This window comes from Sorghum bicolor, chromosome 8 (genome assembly GCF_000003195.3).
Source record: "Sorghum bicolor cultivar BTx623 chromosome 8, Sorghum_bicolor_NCBIv3, whole genome shotgun sequence".
In the NCBI taxonomy this organism is placed as follows: Eukaryota; Viridiplantae; Streptophyta; class Magnoliopsida; order Poales; family Poaceae; genus Sorghum; species Sorghum bicolor.
The window spans coordinates 54,995,637-55,019,529 of record NC_012877.2 but is presented as its reverse complement, the minus strand read 5'-3'; the positions used below and the strand labels follow the sequence as shown (position 1 = coordinate 55,019,529).

At 42.4% G+C, this 23,893-nt stretch overlaps 1 protein-coding gene and 1 pseudogene across 1 annotated transcript; both read left to right on the top strand.

Annotated features, from left to right (window-relative positions):
- On the top strand, nt 5,271–10,431 carry LOC8068824. Its single transcript, XM_021465943.1, has 13 exons — nt 5,271–5,731; nt 5,822–5,864; nt 6,460–6,512; nt 7,395–7,443; nt 7,560–7,609; nt 7,847–8,325; nt 8,414–8,574; nt 8,661–8,867; nt 8,974–9,121; nt 9,207–9,329; nt 9,490–9,603; nt 9,798–9,889; nt 9,991–10,431. Exons 1-13 carry the CDS (start codon nt 5,538–5,540, stop codon nt 10,153–10,155), a joined length of 1,878 nt encoding a protein of 625 aa, XP_021321618.1. The 5' UTR covers nt 5,271–5,537; the 3' UTR covers nt 10,156–10,431.
- Nucleotides 16,211–17,684, top strand: LOC8068823 (annotated as a pseudogene).

Genomic DNA, 23,893 nt, shown 5'->3' with positions numbered 1-23,893 from the left:
TTTATCAAGTCTCTTTCTTTTGACCTTTTTTCTGTCTGTGTTCAGACTCTGTCAGCAGGGTTAATTTTTCTCTGACACGGCTTCATCAACTTGTCTTTTGCAAACAGGAACTTCGTGCTGCATTTCCTATTAGACTACCGGCAACTCCTCGCGGATCGATCTTCGTGACTGCCGTCTCTGACCAGCCTGAAAATTGTTTCTCCACAGCTCGGTATATATGCCTGTGTACATGGTGCTTCAAATTCTCTTGAGGGTGATCTCTTCGTCCCCTCCCTCCTGCCAGCGCCATCTTGGTTCTCTATTCTCTCTATGCTGGGTATCTTTTGGTGCTGGGAACTGGAGTTTGTGCCTTGCCCATTTTGTCATAATAAAATGCTAGGGATATATATGCTTCCTTTCTTAAGGTCCCCCAAACCATTGCCAATGTTCGGCCTACATGTCGTGTACCAATCTTTCATAGAAGATAGAACTAACCTCTCACCTCCAACGTATATAAGACGGGCATGGATCCCTAGACCGTGGCATCCCTTAGATTCATTTGAGTCTCCTCCAACATAGCCTCATTAGGCCAGTCTCAATGCATGTTTCATGAGAATGTCATGCACATTAAATAGGATGCCACATAAGCAAATTTGCTGACTTGGCAGGGTCATTAAATGAAGGAGTTTCATCATATGAGAGAGAAGTTTTATCTCTATGAAACTCATATGGCACGGTTACCTAATTTATAGTCTTGGTAACTGTGTCATGAAACTATACATTGAGACTGGCCTTAGACAACATCTCTTCTCTTGGCATTGCTCTGTTAGATTTATTTTGGGCTAGGCTCAATTAGATTTAAGAAATCAAATAAACTTTATGGTATGTAATTGTGAATAATATGAGTTGTACCGGATTGGAATTCCAAGAGTCCTTGACGCCGTCGCCGCTGGTCGGGCCGGGCGGGGCGTGGGGTGGGCATGGCGAGGCGAGGGGAGCCAGGCAGGCAGGCATATGGTATAGTGGTGTGGTGTGTTAAGTTTTAGCACTCACTAATTACAGGAGTTTCAACTCCATGTTAAACTCATCAGCCATCCCTTCCTGTCCTCCCTCTCTTGCCACAAGGCTATAAAGAGGACATGAGCCTTTGGTCTTGGACACACACAACGCACAACTCAGAACACAATCCTGTTGCAAAGAAGGAATCCCCATCTCGTAACTCTGCGTGCACGGAGGAGCGAGAGGGCAGGTGCCTCCGAAGCCCTTACCGTTCGAGACCTTGCATGAGGGATCGACAATTAGGTTTTTGGGGAACGTTCATGCGACTGCCTAATTCACCGCCACTGTTCGTCTTCCTCAAGCTGGTTCGGGCGAATTTCTCCTTCCTGATGGAAAGATCGCCTTCATCCTCTACATCATGGAAGTTGGTCAAGAATCGGGATCATCGGAGCGCATGGGAGGGTATGATCCGTTCATCTTCCTGTTGTGTTTCATCTTCTTGTCCGTACATGTTGCAGTAGTGTATTCATGTTGTTGTACATACTATTCTAGATATGTTTCGTATGTTCTATCATATCTTTTTTTCTATCTTATATACTTATATGTGTCTGCTGTAAGATCTATGTTATGTCTGCTTGTTTCGTTGGTTAAGTCAAAACGTTTCATATGCTATTATCTATATGTTTCAGCAGTTGTTCTGTCACGTCGTTTGATATACTGTTTTCCATATGTTTCAGTAGTTCTATTTCATCGTTTAACATGCACTCTCTTGTTTATTGCTGTTTTGAGATATATGTTTTGCCTTGTTATTATGTTTCATATATTATGCTTTTATATTTTTAATAACCACATGTTCTACATGTTTATAGATCACAAGTTCCATATTGCTATGAACATGTTTCATATCATGATTTCTATGATTAATTATATTATATATGTCATCATCATAATGTTGATTTATGGAATTAAAATGATATGGAAATTGCCTAATTATCTAACATGCTCAGGGTCCCACATCAAGCCTCACCAAGCAACATCAACAAATACATGAACTCTCTCCGAGGACACCATACACCCATGTATCAATACAATCCCTAAACAACAGGACTAGGGTATTACCTCACTAGGATGACATGAACCTATATAAATGTGTGTTTTGTGTTAGCATCGAGCTCTCGGTCCAGTGCATAGCCCCATCATCATTGGGCCTATACAATCCCATAACCATTGTCAGTGACAAAAAACACCCAGAAGGAGGCTATCCACACTATCCAAGTTCCAATGACGGTTATCCTATTGTAACACACCCAGCCCATTAGTAGCCTGTAATAGTTGTGAAGTTGGACCGTGTGACCCAAGTGGCACATGTGTGTGGTTGTGGTTGGTGGGTTTAATACCACCTTGGAAGTTTAGGAGGCTGAGAACCCACTTATAATCCTTGTTGTTCTAAATGTAGCACCTCCGGATTAACCCTTTTACACGAAGTGAGGATGAAAGTGTAAGAGATGTGCTATATGTATGCAAGCCTGTCCCACATATAAAGCTACTGGGCTATATAAGCAGTTTTTTGTTACACCCATAGTCAAGTGTTGCAATTCCTTGGCCACCCAAGGACTACTTTTGCACAGAACTTTAGTGAGCAACCAATATTAATGTATTAGAGTTTTCCCATCATGCCCTATTCTTGTTCACTATGGTGCAAATGGCCATGCAAAATAAATGACTATGTGAGACTACAAATAATCAAACAAGTTCTTCATCATGAAGAACAAAGATGCATCAACCTCATTAGTGATTACCTCACAAGTTTCATCATATATACCATCAATGTACAAGCCACGAGATGCTTCACCAATACATTTGACTATAATCCATAGTTTTGGCATGTGTTGATATACCCTAATATTTGTATACCAAGAGGTCATAATATATATGATTGACTATCATAGTCGCATCTAGAATTATGTTTATGAATATGCTTTAAATGTTGAAAGTCAAAATATTTTAGTTGATTAAAGTCGGCATGCATTGTCATACTTGCTAGAATTTCATTTCTTCTATGTTAATATGCTTTTATAGAATACATGAACTAAACATGCTAGCTGATGTTAAGTTTATCATCACCATAAGTAATATGAGTATTATTTTTCTCACATGCAAGATTTGCCAAAAGTAGGAGGCATGTACTACACTTAAATTCAATAGACTTAGTATTCTCACTTATTATTCCACAAGTTTGGTATGTTGACATGTGTTTACATCCTGTGAACATATAATCTAGAGGTTTTGATTTAATTTTATTGAGGATACAAAGAAGTACTTGTACTTACAATAATATATTGGTCGAATTTCATATTGGAGATTGCCATGACATATCCCTTGTCAAAATAATCCAAATGAGCATACGAATCCCTTGATTTGGAGTACGAATGTGAAACTCTAGTAATTGCAACATGACCACATCCACAAACTGCAAAAACTAAACTATCTAGTTTTGTTTATTTTCAAATCAAAACATTTCATTTATCCTAAAACATATTTATTGAGTTGTTTTGATGTGTGGATTACAAGATTTTTGACTCATGACCAAGAAGAATCCCCCTCATCTTGTACTTTATAATCTTTTCTCTCCACCCTACTTTCATAAATCATATGTGTTGTTCTTCTCCCATCTGATAAGGTGGTCTAATGAGCCTGCCGATACTAGGGAAACCTAAGATGTACTTGATTTGATGGTTCTCTCTTGGACAATCGTTTTACTTAGTCAACCCAACGAGAATGAAAGAACCGCATTTCTAAAATTGGGAGTCTTCAGTTTCTGCCGAATGAATTACTGCAAGGTGTGCTCTATGGATTGTATGTGATGTGCTCATATGTCCCAACATGAACATGGAGACTATTTACGTATCTATGACTAGTATTAAAGTCTAGTGTTTCCTTGGTTCATCACTCTCTCCCGTACCCATACAAGTATAGCTCAGGCACAATGCAGAATCTGATGCTAAGACAAATTAAAATGCATGACATGATCATTAGATAAATGACTAAGCCCTCTATTATTATAAGAGTTAGAGTAGCACAAGTCCATATGTGGTACATAATTTGATTCCAAGACAAATTAGAACGTATGGCACAATTATTGAGTACAGCTCCAAGCGTCAAGTCATTCAAATGATCATGCGACAAGTTATACATTCTATTACAATGCACTATCATATTTCCTAGTACAATGAAAATATATTAATTAAGTAAAAGTACTCCATAAACTAATATAATACCAATATACGTTAATCTAGGGCCGGCGTCCATGTTGGTTGCAGGCAATAGAATTCAGTTAACATTTTAAAGTTTAACCCTGATATATATGTGTGTGTGCGTCTTATAAAAGAATATGGTGGGAGTAACAGTATCACACTTTAACTGTATTTGAATCAAGTTCGTTTTGGTTTTTTTAATATATATATATCTTTGTTATGCACTTAGATATACATATTATGTCTAAATACACATAATAAAAGGAATGCATCTATAAGCTAAGATGTCATATAATTTGGAATGGATGGAGTACTTATTATTCTCATTATTAGTCACTATATTGTTGATGTTTTACATGGACATCCTTGCATTACGGAACTAATAGTTGGTAGAGCTCCCATCCCAGCTCTTTGGAGTGCATTTTGTGGATCTCTATCAAATGCTTATTAAAATACAACTTGATTTTGGTGGTACGCTGACGAGAACAATTTCTCTATTTACACTACAAGCCGAGAGAAAAAAAAAATCCACTACCCATCGCTCTCACCAGCTCTTCACCATAGTCCCCACCAAAAATCACTCCATTGGAGCATGAATAAGTAAAGCTCAAAAATCAAGAAGGGGATCTCTATCCAAACTGACATTATATGTCACCTATAGAAAGCGATGTACATTCATGTCATCTATGAGGACAAAATCTTAGGAAAAAAACTAAAAAGAAAGGAAGAAAAGGGAAAAGGAGGACAGGAGATGAATAATTCCTTGTTATTACAAATTACAATAAGGATATACCACCTGTCTGATATGTTGTTGTTAGTGATTGTGGAGGGTTCCATGTGTCATAAACACCGCATTGAGTGAGAGGGATAAATTCCAAATAAGTTCTCCATGATTGGCAGAGCAAAAAAATAAATTCCAAACATGAAGTACTTGGTGTCACACTCACACACGTCGTCGGCTTATCTCTATCCTTTCTTTCTCTCTTTCTCTTTTTGGCAGAAAAAAACGTCCTTTGTCCTTTCCATGGCCAGTCTGCGAGGGAGAGCATGCGCAAATCTGCTGACCTCGCCGCGGCCGCGGCCGGGATGGTGGCGCCCACGCGCTTTTGAGCTGACGCGTGGCCCGAATCCGCCCTTCCCGTTCCGCCTCGCCGCGGCGACACTGTTACTCAGCTGCCTCCGAGTGCCGCCTCCTCGATCCATCTATAAAACAACGGGAATCATCGACGGCCTGACGCAGCGACGCTTGTCTGTACTCCGCTGCAGTACCACTTGGCACTTGCCCCCACGAAGCAGGGGAGGGAGATGGAGAGGGGGATGGGGATGGGGAGGGAGATGGAGAGGGAGAGGGAGAGGGGGCTGGTTCCGCAGCCGCCGGCGAAGCGCATGAAGCTGGCGCCGGTGGTGCCGACCCGCGGCGGCGGCGGTGGCCAGGTGCCGTCACCGAGGTGGCGGAGGCTGCGGCAGACCTTGCTCGTGGTGCTGTTCCTGGTGCGAGCGTGAGTGCTCCCATCCCACCCACTTCCTGTTTCTTGAATCCCCTGTGCTGGCCTGGGTGCGCTTCGTCATCTTGCTCTCTGTGCGCGCAGGAGGACCACGGTGACGGCCAGCATCTCCCAAATCGGTCGCATGGTCAGCTACTCCTCCGACCCATCCTTGCAACAATTACTAGTATTTCTTGTCTGATCTGATCACTTGCCACCTATGCTGAAATTCGGGTTCACAATTATACTGAGCACCTCCTTAAATTGACCAAACTGAACCCGTTTTGTGGAAAGATGCTAGTACGTTATATAGTACTCAATCCATCCCAAATAAGTCGTTTGACTTTTTTAATATCAAGTTTGACCACTCGTCTTATTCAAAGTTTTATACAAAATATTACTTTTTTTTTTGTTGTGTATTGGTTTATTAATAAAAGTTCTTCAAGAATGACTTAAAATTTGACTATATTTGCACAAATTTTTTGAATAAAACGAGTGGTCAAACTTGGGGTAAAAAAAGTCAAACGACTTACAATTTGGGATGGAGGGAGTGTCTACATTTAGCCAAAGATCATATTCAGATATATTTTTGTCATTATTGTCCTCCGCCCCTTTTCCTTTTTTAGAAAATGGAAAAACTCCGGCCATACTTTTAGAGCTTTTAGCATAGCAGTAGCTCCTCGGCCAGACTCTCTTACTAGCATTTTGTCTCCCCTGATTTCATTGCTCCTGTGATTTCACAGCTTCAGAGATATGTGGACCGCACCTTCCAGAAGTATCATGGGATGATTTCCAGGTACAGTTTTTCTTCTCTTGTTGCAAGTCCCTACCTTTCTTATAACCATACGATTCAGTCCCTACCTTTATCTCTTAGAGCAGTAGCCCTATGGTTAGCACAACAATTGTGTGTAGGATTTTTTGTGAGAGCCCAAAATTTTTGTGTAGGTCCTTACCAGCGCTTATCAAGAAAGAGATATTGAAACGATTGGTAGGTGAGCCGTGAGTGCCTATTTTTTTATTATTATTAGATTTTTTTTTTCTCTGACATGTACTTTATGGTGCAATCAACCAGGATTAGGTTCAAAAATTAGTTATTTATGTGTTTCTAACATTCAATAGTTCCTATATTACACTTAATTCATTTTCTCTTATTAAGTTTCGCTACTCATTAGTAGGGATGAAAACGGATCGGATACGGACGGATATCATCGATATCATATTTGTTTTCATATTTCTAGTCGGATTCGGATTCGAATACGGATAATGTCAATTATGACGGATAAGATACGTTTGGATGTCGACATCATAAATATACGATTTAAGTATTCGGATACGGATACGGAATCGGATGTTGAATATTCGGACTCGGATACGGATAGATCTGAATCCCTCTAAACGAATTCGGTCTCGAATACGGTCGGAAAATATCCATACCGTTTTCATCTCTACTCATTAGAAATCTGCAAATCTTTTTATCCCTAAAATAAAAAGGTCTGTAACTTTTGTAATTATTCTACTGCCACTGCTTCCTGCAACTAGGGACAGGTTCAGTAACATACATTTTATAGAATTCATCCGTTCAACACAAGTTTTATTTCACATCAAAGCACATTTATTTACATTTGTTTCCATTATCACTATTTTTAATGTTCATCCTTTCTCTTCTCTTTGGCTGTAGCAAGCTGGAGAGTTTTCAGGAGCAGATCGAGGGTCTCCGCCACGAAGTGGTCAGATAATCTTATCTTAATACCTTCCATACATGATATCTGTAAATCCCTGTTTATGGAATCCAGTTTATGTTCATATAAACTCATGATAAAACTCTATATAAAAATTATGACAGAAACAATTGTCACGTCTGTGTTCCAATCGTCATGCTGATCAGCACATAAGGTAACAAACCCATAAATTTGTTTCTACCTGAACTGTACTATGCATGTTCTGTTTTGCTTGTTACCAGGTTGCAATTTCCATATATTACTTCCATTGCATCCAGTTTAACAACAAACATCAATTTCTTGTTGCTATGTGATGAAATGAAGTATGTGCATGCTGAATTTAAAAAATGCCAGGTGAATATGTTACTTGATTTTGGGCTTATCACACTTTCATTCATTGCTGGTGTTTCAGACTAGAGGCAAATCAGGAGCATATTGCTGCTAATGGATCAAACAAAAACATGCGACTGTATTTCATGAATGGTTTGGAGCCACCTGTTTACACGGATGAGAATTTAACATCTCAGAACCATGCAGCTATCAAAGTTGCCATGCTTGAAGGTGACAAGATAGTAATGTCTGGTGCGCTTTCAAAAGCGAAAATTGAGATCTTGGTTCTCCGTGGAGATTTCTCCAACAAATGTCAGGACAATTGGACTGAAGATGAGTTTGATAAGCATATACTGCAAGGTCGGGACGGGCATGATCTTGTGCTGGGGAGTGTATGGTTAACCAATGGAATGGCTGAACTTAGCCAGATCCGTTTCAGGGAAGGATCATCCAGGAAAAACGTCATCATGGCAGCAAGAGTTTGCAAGAACAAAAACACTTCTGGTCGGGTTCAGGAAGCCATCATGAAGCCTGTGAAAGTTCTCGACCGCAGAAACAAACGTATGAACCTGGTTTTTCATATTGTCAGGTTTATTGCTGTTTCTGAATTTGTGTTTAGTCTAGTCTGATCATTTATTTATTTTTTCAGCAAATGAGAAGAGGCACCCTCCAAGACTAGATGATGACCTATATCGCTTAGAGGAGATTGCCAGGGATGGAGCTTACCACAAGAGGCTTACGGAGGTGAAAATCCATAACGTGGAGGGCTTCTTGAAAGCTTTGAATGAGGACTCCAACAAGCTTCGTGCGGTAAAGAATTCTAAATGCATTTTCCTGTATGCCCCTGTTTTGCAGCATCTGTTTGATTCACATGATGTTGTTTTAAAATCATGCAGATCCTCAAGATGGAAAAACAGCAAAATGCTTGGTCAAAACTGACTGGGCATGCTAGGCAGTGTGTTCTCGATGATCGGCAAGAACTCAAACAGTACCACAGTAAAGAGGGCAATGTTGTGCTTTTCTTTAATTGTGTGCATGAGCTTGTCGGAGCAGCATTCCCACATGAGTATGTTGCATGCCAAAGATTTAACACAGCTCAGAAGGTACATGCTGAACCCATGATCACCATATTACCAATATTAGTATCGTGGCCATGTTCAACAACTTCTGAACTTTCGATAATAAAGAGGTATGGTGTTCTGGTTGCAGGCTTTAGTGAACAAATGGAGACAGAATGCATATGAAAAACTGAAGGAGCCGATCTCTTCAAGCACAGATGTTGCTGCTGCACCTTCTGTTCTAGCAGTGGATGCATCACAACAAGTTTTCTCTGCTAATCAGCTTGCTCCATATCAAGGTTACTCCAATACCACTTTCTAAATTCTGACTGCTCTTACATTCCTTGGCACGACCGATTGTCTGAGGCTGGAGTTTCTATTTAGACCTCCAAGGGACTGGAGCAGCTGAATATTTGGCCCACAATGAACATGTGATGGGATCAATTTCCCAAATTGCACAATGTGGTCCCAGCATTCCTAATTGTCCAAATACAGGCTATTACCAAGGTACTCTAATTTTAAAAGATGACTGTTCTCTTCTCTCACATTATTTTCGTGATTGGCTCCTCCCTATTATACTTTTTGGAAACATTTTCCTCTTATATCTTTCATTTCCATGTGTTTTCTGCATGAGTTTTTCTGATACAGTGATTTCTGTACTTACCAGGAACTGGAACGGCTGAAAACGTGCCCCAGGATGAGCATGGGACACTTTACCAAATTGCAGATTGTGGTCCCATTGTTGCCGATCCTGATTATATAAACACAGGCTATTCCCAAGGTACTTCACTTCCGAAAATGAATTGCTCACTCTTCAAAAACATTACCAGGGCACTGATTGTTCCCTGAGGGATTCTCATATCTCTTTTTTTCTAAACATTTACCTCGCTATATGTTTTCTGCCTGAGTTGTTCTGATATGATGAATTTAAACATTATACAGCTATCCTGATGAAATGATTTCGAAACTTTGCAGACCAAGGAATTCCACTGCATGGTCAGCAGGAAGTAATTTCACCTTGGCCACAAAATCCCCAAGATCTGATGGACTTTGGTTACCCATTTGAGGTGATGCAGATAACCAAGACTCCTTTTTTTTTTCTTGCATATCCATTGCTTCCAGGATACTTTGCTCACATTCCTGGACGGCTGGGCATTACTTTTTACAGCCGGTGGCAATGAACTTCAACATGTATGAGGACTCAGGTGCATCGACCTCTGCTCAACTCAACTTTGGGCCGCATCACCACCCTCAACCTGGATCAACCAGCCTTGCTGCTGCACCGCCATGGATGGAGCATGATCAGGGACCCAGCTGCTCTGGATATCCATGATCAGGTCACCCCAACGACTTCCAGTAAGCACAGAAGCCCTGGAAAATATTTCCTGGTTGTGTGAACTGTTTGTTGTGGTACCAGTATGTTTGTGTGTCATGTGCATAGCCATTGTTTGTACCAGCTTGCATGGTGTACAGATGTATGTTTTTTTGTGTTTGGCTGTTCGCAATTGTAGGTCATGGGTTTGCTAATCTAAACAAGACTATGTGTATTGAATGACTTTTTTTTCAGTATAAATGCCACTGAGTTTTCCCCAGGAATATAATATTGACTGCATCTTTTCATGTGCTTTGAGAACCCATACAGTAAAATGGAAAACAGCATGACATAGCCCTTTCTAATATAAGCATTTTAAGTCAAAACCGAGCCCTCCAATACGTGTGGAGTTCACAGCATAAGGTCAGCTTCATCATGTGTAAATTAAAGATTAGCAGACTTGACTAATGGCAACTCCAAGGCATTCAATTTAGAAGCTCACTTAGGATGAAAAAAAAGAGCTACAGATTTGAACACGCGGTTTCCCAAACACGTTTATGCGGACTTGCCAGATTATACGCGGTGACGACTTCACTGTGACAGTCTTGTAGTCCAGTCCAGTGGTCATCACTGCAATTTGATACTTCCTCCTACTCATAAAGGAAATTATTTTGGACAAGGTTTGAGTCAAATATTGTGAATATAGATCATGAATATTTCCTAAAGTTTAAAACAACGGGCTATTGAAAATAACAGCAACTTTTTTCAGGAGCTATACAGCTATAGCAGCGCTATGACAGATAGCGTTTTTATAAAAAATACATAAAAACACGAGTAATTGATGAAAAAGACATGTTAAATATGAATTTGATAAATAAAAATATTTTTTCATAAGTTTAGGTAACATTACAAAATAATAATATGACATTACAACATGGTTCATGAAAGCTTCATTGTCCAAAATATTAAATTAGTTGTAAAGAATAAATGATAATCTAGTCTAAGACAGAGTTTTGAGAGTCAAACAGAGAAGATTTATCATAGCGGCGCTATAGCGCATAATAGCGGTGAAATTTGTTGTAACAAATGCAACTTAGCGGTGAAAGTTGTGATAGCGGAAAAAATGGAAAAAGTCTACATAATCCCCCAAACTACCTAGGGTGGACTACTTCACCCTCCGAACTATGAAACCGGATATTCTACCCCCAAACTTTTAAAACCGGTCAAATAATCCCCTCGAGTGGTTTTGGAGGGTGGTTTTGTCTTTTTCTTTTTTATTTATTTCCGCTAAATCTTTGAAAAATCATAATAAATCATAAAAAAATCATAAAATGAAAATTTTAATTTTGTTGGACTTCTGATGAGTCGATCTACACAGTGAATATATAATATGGTATACTTTAGTATAAAGTTTTACTGTAGCTTTAAATCTATGTTTTTCTGTAATTAATTTGAATAATTCATATATGCATTTCTTGTGGTCCAATTGTGGTAAACTTTTTACTGTGGGCTCATTATTATATGCTTGAACTATGGTAAAAATTTTATACTCATTGGATCACGTATAACTTAGTTATAGATAAAGCATAGATTTAACAAGAATAAAGCTAAATAAATTGATAACTAAGTTATACCTGATCGACTAGGTATGAAACTTTTACCATAGTTCAAGCTTACAGAAATGAGCTCACCATAAAAATTTCACCACAATTGGATCATAGAAACTGCATATATCAATTATTCGATTTAATTACAGAAAAACATAGATTTAAAGCTACAACAAAAACTTTATACTAAAGTATACCATATTATATATTCACTATGTAGATCTACTCATCAGAAGTCCAACAAAAATTAAATTTTCATTTTATGACTTTTCTATGATTTATTATGATTTTTCAAAGATTTAGCAGAAATAAATAAATAAAAAAGACAAAACCACCATCCAAAACCACTCTAGGGGGTTATTTGACCGGTTTTGAAAGTTCAGGGGGTAGAATATCCGGTTTTATAGTTCGGGGGGTGAAGTAGTCCACCATTAATAGTTTGGGGGGTTATGTAGACTTTTTTCCGGAAAAAATACAAATAGCTTAGCGGCAAGCCTGTCCAGCTATAGCGCCGCTATAGCTCGCTATTTTTTTCTTTGATACTCCCTCTGTCCCAGTATATAAGCCTTAACCACTTCTCGTACAAAGATCAAGAACTCATTTAATTCTCTCTCAGCACTAGTACTACTGCATTAATATTTATGAAAGAGTATGCCTTATATTATGTAACAGACACCTTTAATTCCTTTTGTTTTGTAATAAAAAATCTACTAGTAAAGATACATACAAAAGAAATTTAGTAATCAAATATATAAAGAGCATCCCTAGCTACAAATGAACGAGCCCGGAAAATAGATAAATTGCACTTATACTGATAGCGTGCTAAGAATGCCTTTATCCAATCCATCAAGTGTGAAGAGGTCAAACCAGTCCTTAAATCCCAATGTGCAATACCCGAATGGTTCAGTGCACCAGAAATGCTCTTTCTTATACTTAGCACAAGGACCTTTAGTCCTCCCCTCTTCGCATTCTTTCATGTATCAAGCATGAAGAACAACACACCGAGGTCCCGCCTTCTCAAGCTGTGTTTTTGATAGAAGTGGCACTCCACAAACGTAATCAAGGTTGGCCTTCTCCCATATACTACGACGCCTAGGATCACTCCTAGTCGATGATCTAGTGGGTCTCTCCAACTTATGTCGCTGTAGTTTACTGTCACTCAAGACTGGCAGGGTGTTTCATTGGGCGAGCTATAGGTGTGGACTTTACCTTCTTCGCCTTTGCCTTCTTTGTTTGGTCACCTAGACTAGTTGGGGACTGATTAGCCTGCTCCGGAGTTGCATCGGTCGTCTTCTTACCGAGTATCACAAAGTCCTTTAGATGCCTTTTGGAGCCCACAGTCTATGGAAGTTTTGATGACTTCATAATCTGCAACCTCCTCCATTGGACCAACTTGAACTTAGCCTGTCTAAGATACCTGAGGTCAGTACTTGGACAGCTAAACGGCAACTTCCTCGCCGACGGATGTACATACTCATGTGCAACGATATAATCTTCGAGTACTTGATGCTGATGTAGTTGATTCTTGTGTGGAAATAAGGTACCCCTTGCTACCTCATCCTAAAAACCTTGAGGACTATTCATTAGTAGGGTACATTGTGTGCCCTCTGTGGGACCATGCACATTAGCTTCATCTGGAGTTGCCTCATGACCATCATGTTTGTCTTTGTTGCCGACTGCCTCATCGGCTGAGGCACATATTTACATCCACTCCCTGCTGGCTCTTGAGCTTGAGGTCCTTTTATGACTTCTTCTGTAATTTTTGGTAACAAGTCATGTTTAAGTTGTTCTTTGATGGCTTCCACATCCATATCAGCATGTGTTGGTTGCTACCTCTTTCTGTACATGTTGGTGCAGTCCGACCAATGCTTCCAACAATTGTAACTTGACACACCATGCACGCCTGTTCTAGGGTGCCCAAGACTTCTGTGAGCACATCCTTGTCTGTAACCGAAGTTATCCCTGAATACTGAAGGGTTTCATGCTTCTCAAAAATTTGTGTAGATAAAGTCTCAATTGCAGGTTTTGACCATTGAATCTGAGCACTTCCTTCTGACTTAACCAAATAACTCCGTGCGCACAGATAACTCTTTGGGCAGCCAGCTGGATACTTGTCCCTAGGATTACAGACACCTTCCATGGCTAACTTTCTATCCTCTACCTCCCACTTTTTTGGCTTTCCCTGCATACTCTTTCGTCCCAGGCAGTGGTCAAGCTTGTTCCTCGCCCAAAGTTTCTTGTACTTGTCACGTTTATCCAACCCTTTATCCACCAAGTTGCGTGTAAGGTCGCTTTTGTGGGTTCTCCAACTCTTTGATATCAAATGCATTATCTTCTTACACACAACAGCCTTTAATTCTTCAAAAAACGCCAACCAAGGTTGGACACATTCCTCAAACAAAGTCATTTTGTCTTATTCAGTTAGTGTATTGAATCCATCCAGGGCCAAGGGGATCCTTTGTCTAGCAATCAGACCAATTGTCATCTTCATTCTTGTCTTGGCCCTCTGCTCCACGAGAAGCCCAACCGCCGTGAGCGCCATGACGGTTATCTTGTCTTCTGGCCACCGAGTGACTGTCATATTTCTTCTTCAGATCTGATGATGATGTCTAGATGGTTGCACCTCTGCATTAGCATCTCTCCCTTCTTCATCTACAATACCACCATCTCCCTCTTGGTCACCTACATCCACATTCCACTCTTCCTCCTCTTCATGAGCTTCTCTCTGTTGTGTTCCTCGACCAAGAGAAATGTTATTAGTGAAGATGATAGCTAGAGCACTGCCATCAATGTTTTAAATAGCGGGCTAAGACGTTTAGCGGTTCATGTCTAAAACAGCTAATAGCGGAGCTAAATCGGGCTATAGCGAAATATAGCGGCTAAATTGTACATGAACACAAATAGCGGCACTCTGCCTCAAAAGGCTATAGCGGGCTATAGCGGCAGCTATAGTGGGATATTTAAAACTATGACTGCCATGCAGCAGTAACTAGTGTAGACAAAAAAGCTGCATCTTACCATTCTAATATGTGCAACAACAGTCAATAGCTACCAGTGCAGAAACCTTGCAGCACCGCAGATCCATGTTTAAGAAAGATATGCCGTCAAAACAATAGCAACAAATATCATGAGACGATGTACAATTCATAGTAGGAAATACTGAGAAGCAAATGATCGACCTTAGTGCAAAAAATAGTTCTAGCAAATTCTCGTGTATACATTTCAAGGCTAACAAATTACAGAGAAAAGCTACACGTAATGGATTGTTAATAAACTGAACTAAAAAAGTTAACTGAAATATGGTACTTGGCGTGGCATCGACCTGGCCGCCGTAGTGGTGGCAACAGTACTGGTGCTAGCGTTGGTGACTAGCAGCGGCAGACCTCGAGTATGTTGGTGAAGAGGTCTCCATCGGATGGGCAGATGGTGGTCAGATGCAGCAGCAGAGGAAACTATAGAACGTAAAAACAAAGATGGCAGGGTGGCGCCGGTGTCAGATGCGGTAGCGAAGGAAATCCTGGAACACAGGGGCAAATATGGCGTAGGCGCTCGGATGCACTGGCGGTGGTCGGATGTAGTGGATGCGCGAGCAGCAGTGGTCAGATGCGGTGGATGTGGATGTGGCACGACAAGCGAGAGGAACCCTACAGGACGGATGCGGGCAAAGTGAAACGACGGATGTTGGCTAAATGAATGGTGGGAAAGATGAAAGACGACTTCAAAACAGATGGCGGGCAGAGTGTAACTTGTTACGACAAACATGCGTAAGTAACAAGAGTATGTAGCAATTCAAAAACCACAACAAAATTTGTCTAGGAATCAAACCCGACCTCTTGAGTGCAAACGTAATAGTCTTTCCATTGTGCTATATAACGAGTTTGAACATTGTGTAGTTCGAATACATTAAAACACTGAATTCGGATATATCCATTTAGTTACTACATTAGAAAAGTATACAAATACAGATATCCATATTACAGGTTTTAGCGGATACGGATATCAGATAATGCGGATATCCATTTCCATTTTCCTGTCCACTCGTCAGCTAATACCAAGTGGACGGTATACGGCCCCCTAGTGGCAGTGACCGCTGTGAGTGTGTTTGATTCTTTTCTCCTTCAAGCCTGGCTAGCAAAAACAAACCAGGCCAATCCAAGTCTGGCTTCTCCGGTACAAGATATTGTTATTTGGTTCACATTTCTTAGCTAATCATGTTTGGTTGCCTGACTAGCTCAAATATAATCGCCTCCTCCATGTTTCGATAATATTACCCTTTTTAGGCATTGCGTCGAACAGTTGGTTGGTGAGAGAAGAAGAAGAAGACAGCGGAGGAGCTCGCACAGGTCCTGGAGCAGCGGCTGTTGCGCGGTGACTCCATGGAGCACACACCGCATTTGGCTCCGGAGCATCGATGAACAGGGCCGCATCTGGAGCAGCGTGCGCCCGCCACGGCAGCGGCTGGGAGCAGCATGCCCAGCCTGGCGGCCACGGGGAGCAGCGCGAGCCCATCCCGGCGGCGGCAGGGAGCAGAGCACGCTCGCCCTGGCGGCGGCGTGGGAGAGCACGAGCCCATCCTGGCGGCGGCATGGGGGAGCAGCTCGCCCACCCTGGCGGCGGTGGGCTCGCCTGGCCTGGAAACCAAACAGCACAAAGGTGACCGAACCAAGCCAAAAAATAGCTTGGGAGCCCAACCAAACACACCATATGTAAGAGCAACTCCAGCTCAACATGTAAATTGGGCCTCTATATTTTCTATTTACATGCTGGCCTGCAGGGACCCAAAATCAAATACAACTCGAGCCCAACACCCAAAATCCATTTGTTGCGTACCTGTCCTCGTCCTCGGTCCACGGCACCCTGCGGCGGCGCTCCTCTCCTGCCTCCGTCCATCTCTCTCTCGCGCGCGCTTGGCCTGAGCAAAAGGAATCTGGCTGGAGCAAGGGCAACTAGCCGCAAGGGCATCCGCGCGCGCGGCAGCGAGGGATTTCCGTGGGCGCCCCGGTCTACCTCGCCGCCGTCCTCGAGTACCTCGCCGCCGAGGTGCTGGAGCTGGCCGGGAACGCGGCCAGGGACAACAAGAAGACCCGCATCATCCCGCGCCACGTGCTCCTGGCCATCCGCAACGACGAGGAGCTCGGCAAGCTGCTGGCCGGCGTCACCATCGCCCACGGCGGCGTCCTCCCCAACATCCACACTGTGCTCCTGCCCAAGAAGGTCGCCGAGAAGGCCGCGGCCGTGGCCAAGGAGCCCAAGTCGCTCAAGAAGGCATAGGTCTGTCGATGGAAGGTGATTTCAGAAATCAAACTTGCAAAATGTTCTTCGATTTCAGCTGAGATATCCAGCCATCCAGCGTCCCAGCAAGCAACGCTAACAATGGCCGGAGGGGACGGTCCAGCTCCAGCTCCAGCCCGCGGCCGCTCGCGTCGTGCTGTGCCCATTGCCGTTCCAGGGCCACCTCAGCCCGATGCTGCACCTCGCCGGCGCGCTCCACGCGCGGGGGCTCGTTGTCACCGTCCTCCACACGGCGTTCAACGCGCCGGACCCCGCGCGCCACCAGGCCGGGATCACCTTCGTCGCCGTGCCGAACGTGATTCCGAAGGTCGTGGCCGCGACGAACAACGGCATCGCCAAGCTCCTCGCCCTGAATGCCGCTATGGAGGCGTCGGGTGCGTGCGGACGGGAGAGAGAGAGGGGGATAGGGGTATGCTAGATTTGGAGACTTGAAATTATAATTTGAGAGGGCATGAAAAATGGGAGTCCAAATAGGAGGTGGGCTGGAGTTGATTTTTTTAAGATCAAGTCCTTAGATTTGGAATAGGAGCTTGTTTAGGAGGTGGGCTGGAGTTGCTCTAATAGAAATAGTACTTAAGGAGTGTGTGAGGAGGAGAGAGGGATCATCAAACAACAAACAGCTAAACTGAATACAATATTTCCTCTGCCGTATTCTTTCTGTCTACCTCTGTTCTTCCTCTGGCGCGTCTGGTTTCTCCTCGATTCCTATCTCTATATCTGCTCGGCTGCTTACAAATACATATCTAAATGCGTAGCAAAAGCTTCTAGAAAAGTCATAAAGTCTTATAATTTGTAATTTGGAACGGAGGGAGCAATAACCAACTTACATCGAGTTACATTGCATCGTACTATGTATTTATTTTTACTCTGACCACCCAAACCAATAATATCTGATGATCACGACGGATCCAGGTCTGCTTCCACGACGAGGATGAAGGCGTTCACTGAAACGATGAGGCCGCAGTAGGAGTCGATGCTACTTCGCAGGTCACGCGACCGCGTGGCCATGCGGCTGCCTCCCCAGAGACGCGCGAACAGCGTGCTCCCGTTGTAGGACTCCACGAGGTGGTGTGCCTCCCTGAGTGCGTCGGTCAGCAGATGCCCCTGCTCACTGCCGGCCCTAAGGGAAGGGCAGGAGGTGCGACGGCCGAGGGCCCTCGCAAGATAGGGGCTCAATCCTAAGTATATAACACCACATATTCTTTAGCTATAGTCCTTGTTTATTAGTACATGTATATATACGATACAGCAGGCCTATCACTAAAAAAAGTTGTGAACCAAGGAGCCGAGGCACCAATACCCGTACACACGCTACCACACATAGCGATCACGAGTCACGACTTTTAGACTTCTGGTGAGACGGCGAGACCGTGAGGAGAGACGTAGCGACATCGGCGACACGATCACTAGTTCACAACGCGATCACTAGCTGCAGTGGATAAGACCGAAACCACCTTTGTGTTGGATAATACTGAAACCTTTGCTTCTGAGTTTTAGTCTTCCAAAATCCAAACGACAACGGCGATGACCAGATGGTAGGGCTCGACGAGGGCTATGACATGTGAACTGGTTCCTTCCTTCTACCCTTTTATTTTTTGTGATTTGTGAATCTTGATTCTGATTCTGAATCAGTTCATGTCTCAATTGTTTAGGAACTAGTTTTTTTTTCTTGTTTAATTTTTGTCTAGTACTTTGTACTCATATAGTCATATGTTAGAATTTTAGAGTGTTACCTAAGAAACATTTGTCAGGGACTTTGAAAAAATAAAAAGACAAGAAGTGCAGTTTATTTATATATGATTGGATTTACTTTCCTCTTATGAACAAAATTAGCTTATATTATTATAAGATTTTATAGTTTAGAGGAGTCGTCACGATAAATTTGCCAGAGAGCCCTTAAATTTATAGGACCGGCACTGCCCCTGCTGCTGCTGCTGCATGACCCAGTAGCCGCCTGGCGAGTGCAGGAGCAGGCGGAGCATCCGGGCGCGCTCCTCGAGCTTCCTGCATTCCTTGCTCACCTCATGAAACCGGAGGAAGCTCGTGGCGATGGCGATGAGGGTGGCGGCGTCCAGTCCGAATAGCTGGAACAGGTTGGCCGCTTTTCCGATGATGTCCCAAAACGCCGCCATTTTATTTGCTGCTGTATTGTGTACTTGGTGGTCACTGGTGACCAGGCTCTTCTGCTCGCACCGATAGATGATCGAACCAGCAAGAGTGACACAGTAGTAAATATATAATGCCTACTGCATCTGCATGCAGGCGGCATCTCTCTCTCTCTATATATAGTTTCAGACAGTAGTGAACTAGCTAATTTTCGTCTGTGGATAAGAGATGGATCGGAGTTGCTCTGAAGCCTGACCGGTATGGTTTCGGAGGTTGACCAAGGTTTCAGCATAAGTTACTACTACTTACTACTCTGTGGCGCCATGGGCGTCAGGCGGAGTATCTATGGACGCCTTGTGTAGTTGTGTTTGACTGCTGCTCCCACCTGGCCACTTCAGATGCCCTCCGACATGGCAAAGGGTTTGTTTCTTCAGAGCTGCATGGGAGTCATCACAGGGAGCAAGCGAACCTCCGAGCAGGGCAGCTTCGGTTCCGTTCTCTTAGCAGAGAACTGCTACTACTTGTCTTGCTGACTGGCTGTTCACACCCCGCCCCGGGAGTTGAGATGGATGTCTCAGGGACTCCACCGGACTTCCCAGCTTCCGTTCCAACTCATACAATGTGGACCAGACCTTGCCTCTGAGGCCCTGACTATTATATATTCTCTATTCCAACACGATGTAGCAAGCAGGGCATTTTTCGTTGAAATGACGCCAACGTTCACTCGCAATGAAAAAAAAAAAAACCCAACTAATTGTAAAGAGCTCGATCAAAATAAATATATTGTTTGTTTAGATCTTACTCCCTCTGTCTCAAAAAGAGTGTCGTTTTAGGTTTTCGTGCCACAAGTTTGACTTGATTTGTAGAAAATACGTGCAATATTTATATCTCTAAATAAATTTGTTAAAAAATTAGACTTAAAGATCTTTCCAATAATATTAATTATGTATTATAAATATTAATATCTTTTATTATATATTTAATTTAAGTTATTTCTCGGAAAGCGAAAACGACACTTATTTTGGGACGGAGAGAGTATTTAAGATTCTCCATCACATCGAATATTATGACACATGTATGAAGTATTAAATATAGATAAAAATAAAATTTAATTATACAATTTGTCTGTAAATCGTGAGACGAATCTTTTAAATATAATTGGACAATGAGCCTTGCATACCGGGGCAGCGGAAAAAGTAGCAAGGTGGGGCCCTGAATGGACCATCACGTCAGGTCGTCAGGTGCACAGCGCATGCCACGCCACAAGGCAGAGCATACTGCAGAAAGGACACACCAAAAAACTGGTTACGGTTCAACTATTTTTTATTGCTCTGATTGCATGATTAGTCTTTTTATAAGTGAAACAAACTTGAGGATGTATGGGGTGTTTGGTTCCCGCCACAGCCTGCTGCCTCAGGTTCGGCTTGCCACCCACACATGGCAGCTGTTTGGTTCAGAGCTCAAATATGGCAGCCATAGATTTTCTCTGTTATAAATCTCGTCACGGCCAAGGCGCTGGTTTCAACCACCACAGCTTAGGCGCCGCCACACTTGCCATGAAATGTGTGGCCGTGAACCAAACGTCCCCATCATATTTAAAATAGATATTTATTATAGTATAAAGAGAAGAATTATTTGGCTAAGCGATATATCGAGTGTCATTGGTAACTTTGTTTATGTATATGCATTTAAAACCTAGTGAACTAACTTAACTTTTTTGAAGAAAATATTTGAGAAAAGCTAACGTCCATGCACATGATGGTGTTGACACATTTGGCATTTTTTGTGGAAATAAAATACCTATTTTCCACTACATCGGAGGCGGACTTGAAAGCGTGGTGAAGTTGTGGGAGTGTTGCTCACTGGGAAATACACACCAGACGCAGCAGGCCTAAGCACTGGACGCTCTGCATGTGCGTCCGGTCAGTACTGACTTGCAACACGTAGAGAGTATTACCTAGGGTTGAGCACCAGACGTAGGGACCTACACGTCCGGTCATTTCTTGAGAGCATCGGACGCTGCTAACCAGATGCTAGGTGAACACTGTTCACTATCCAGTCAGGCCAATGTGGCGTGAGTCTGGCGAGTGGTGTTGCATCGGACGCTGGGGTGCATCTGTCAGCATGCACCGAACGCATCCGGTGTGAGTTTGAGCACTTTGGAACCTCTCTGAGTAGTGACCGGACGTTAAGTACCGAGTCTGGTCGGTGCGTCTGGTGTGAACTTAACCGTTGAGATCTAACGCATGATGTTCAAAGACAGAGGACACATGGCAGTCATATAAGCATAGGACGCTGGGGTCTACGTTCGATCGTTCTGACCGAAGCGTCTGGTGGCCTCGATTTCTATGAGAACAGAGAGACAACGACTCTATTTGTTTGAGGGGCTCTATTGGTTCAGAAGTTCTCTAATTCATATTCAGGGCACCAAGGTAGCAGATCCAATGACAGTTCCTACATGTCTAAGACTCGACGTGCAAGAAGCTACAACTAAAATGCAGTAGAGGTTGTTTTGATGATCAAGTTCGGATGTGAACATATTATGTTGAACTTGGCCTGAAACAGCCTCAGCTGCTCCCTCATGTCCAGAATGATCTCAGCTGAACTAAGGGTAGAGTGAACACCTGCCCTCAATCTAGCAATAACCGCAAATTGTTGTTGTGCTTCTAAAGATAAAACATCACTTAGATAATCTTTGGAAACAAAGTTGCCACACAAGATAATATAATTGAATAAACAAAATCTAACCCTATAGGAAATTATGCTTTCAAGGAGCATGCAGAAGGCAAGAAATAAACTAAAAAGTCCAAACATGGTCCAGTTGGTCCTCCCCTAGCCCCTAGAGCACCCAAGAGTGACAACAAATAGGACCAACATATGGGTGTCAAGCAACATTAGCAGGAGGTAGGACCTAACTCCAAGTTCAAGTTTGGAAAGCTAATGTTATCAGCAAAAGAAGTTGAGAAGGCAGGACCTAGGTGTGTTGCTCTTCATGCCTACTAAATGTTGTTTGACCTCCTCACACTTGACGCATTGGATGTAGGACTTCTTCGCGTGATCACATTGTACATACAATTATACCTTAGTGGCCTTAGCCATGAAGCATGATGGAGTGTCAAAAATAGAGCTTTTCTCTTAGATTGCAATGCTAGCATGCTCCTTCTTCTTGTTATACTCATCATCATCACTTGAGGAATCATCAGTGTTGACGGTCCTTAAGTACTAAAATTAATAATCAAATAAACATGGAAAAGGATCAATATGGACCAAACATCTAAAATTAGGGTTTTACCTGATAGAATTCCACGAGCTTTGGTGTTTATCTATTTCTGCAGGGGGTTATCAGAGAATATGGAGAGAAGGCCCACATGTCATGTTTACAACGAGATAATTACGTGCCGCGCAATTTTCCTCAATCTAGAAGAGTCCAGAAGCCACGAGAACGAACGAGAAGAGGATCGGGCTCGGGGGCAGGGCGGCCGCCCACCCCCCTTGGGCGTCCGCCCAGGGTTGGAGTCCAATCAGGACTCTCTTTCGGGACTACGCTCCACCGACCTAAAGGATCAATCTAAACCATACAATCAATGTCGGTTTGATCCAACGGCCCAAATTCACTTGAAAGGCCTCTCCACCCCTGGAGGAGAGAGGAGAAGAGGAGAAATCATTATTCAGAGGTAGCCATCAAAGTTAGGGTTTAGAGCTTCTCTCCCACAGAGAATTAGAATTAGCTACTCCCTAATCCTTCAAGTTTAGAGGATTGATTAGATAGCAATTAGAGAAGTAGAGCACTACGCTCTGGATTCGGATCTTCGGTAATAAAGATTGGTATTATTCATATCTTTCTCTAATACTTTGTTCTAATTGCATTATGTCTCTAATTATTATGTTCTTAGTTTGCTCTAGTTCTATATTTGATATAGTTATGATTGATAATGAGTTTATGTATAAGTTTGCAAAACGAGGGAGTTAGGTGATAGATCACATGTGAGCGTGGTGCTTAGATGTTATTTATCTGCAAATGTATCCTATTGGCCGGGTCGTGTGGTAGTTCGCGATAGTGACAGCTTCGTTGATTCTTATATAGTCCACCCTCCGTTGATAGGACAGGCAGAACTTGTATTGCGGAGTAAGTCTTGCGATGCTCTGATTTACTTTAGCAACGGTCCTTATACATGAATGAAGAGTCTTTTATGCTATACATGATCTTGTAGATAACTAGAGTAGATTATGACTTAGTAGATAGTTGATAACTTAGAATCCATTCTCTAGCTAATCCGACATCACCTACATATATGAGGAGTAGTCTATTTTTTAATCGCTGTGTTATTTACCCTTGAACTTATAATTCATTATCATTATCTTTATGGTTTACCCCCTGCTAAAGTAAGTGACTGTGTGACGAGTTTCTCATTAGTAATCATGTTCTTGCAAGTTTATCTCTAGTCTATGACTTGATAGATTTTGTCCTTATTTTAATTTCACCTTTTTTGTTCTCTTAAGCAAAATTATAAATAATGATACCTAGAATACTTATCCTGGTGAAATGCTACAATGAGGTGTTTTATCTGTGCGCTTGCGGATAGAATAGATTATTTTTTAGAGAGCCTTTACATTTATAAATACCTTTGTACACTCTGGGACCATGCTGGGGATGACAACCTAGTATCTAAGTGGTGTTAGCTAGTGTCAACAAGCATTTCTGGCGCCGTTGCCGGGGAACAAAAGGGTAATACATAGGAACGGTAAGGAAAGTC

Coding starts and splice junctions, on each gene's coding strand:
- LOC8068824 (XM_021465943.1), top strand. CDS start 5,538: ATGGAGAGGGGGATGGGGATGGGGAGGGAGATGGAGAGGGAGAGGGAG. Junction 8,575..8,660: donor ACTCCAACAAGCTTCGTGCG/GTAAAGAATTCT, acceptor AAAATCATGCAG/ATCCTCAAGATGGAAAAACA. Junction 9,330..9,489: donor AAATACAGGCTATTACCAAG/GTACTCTAATTT, acceptor TGTACTTACCAG/GAACTGGAACGGCTGAAAAC.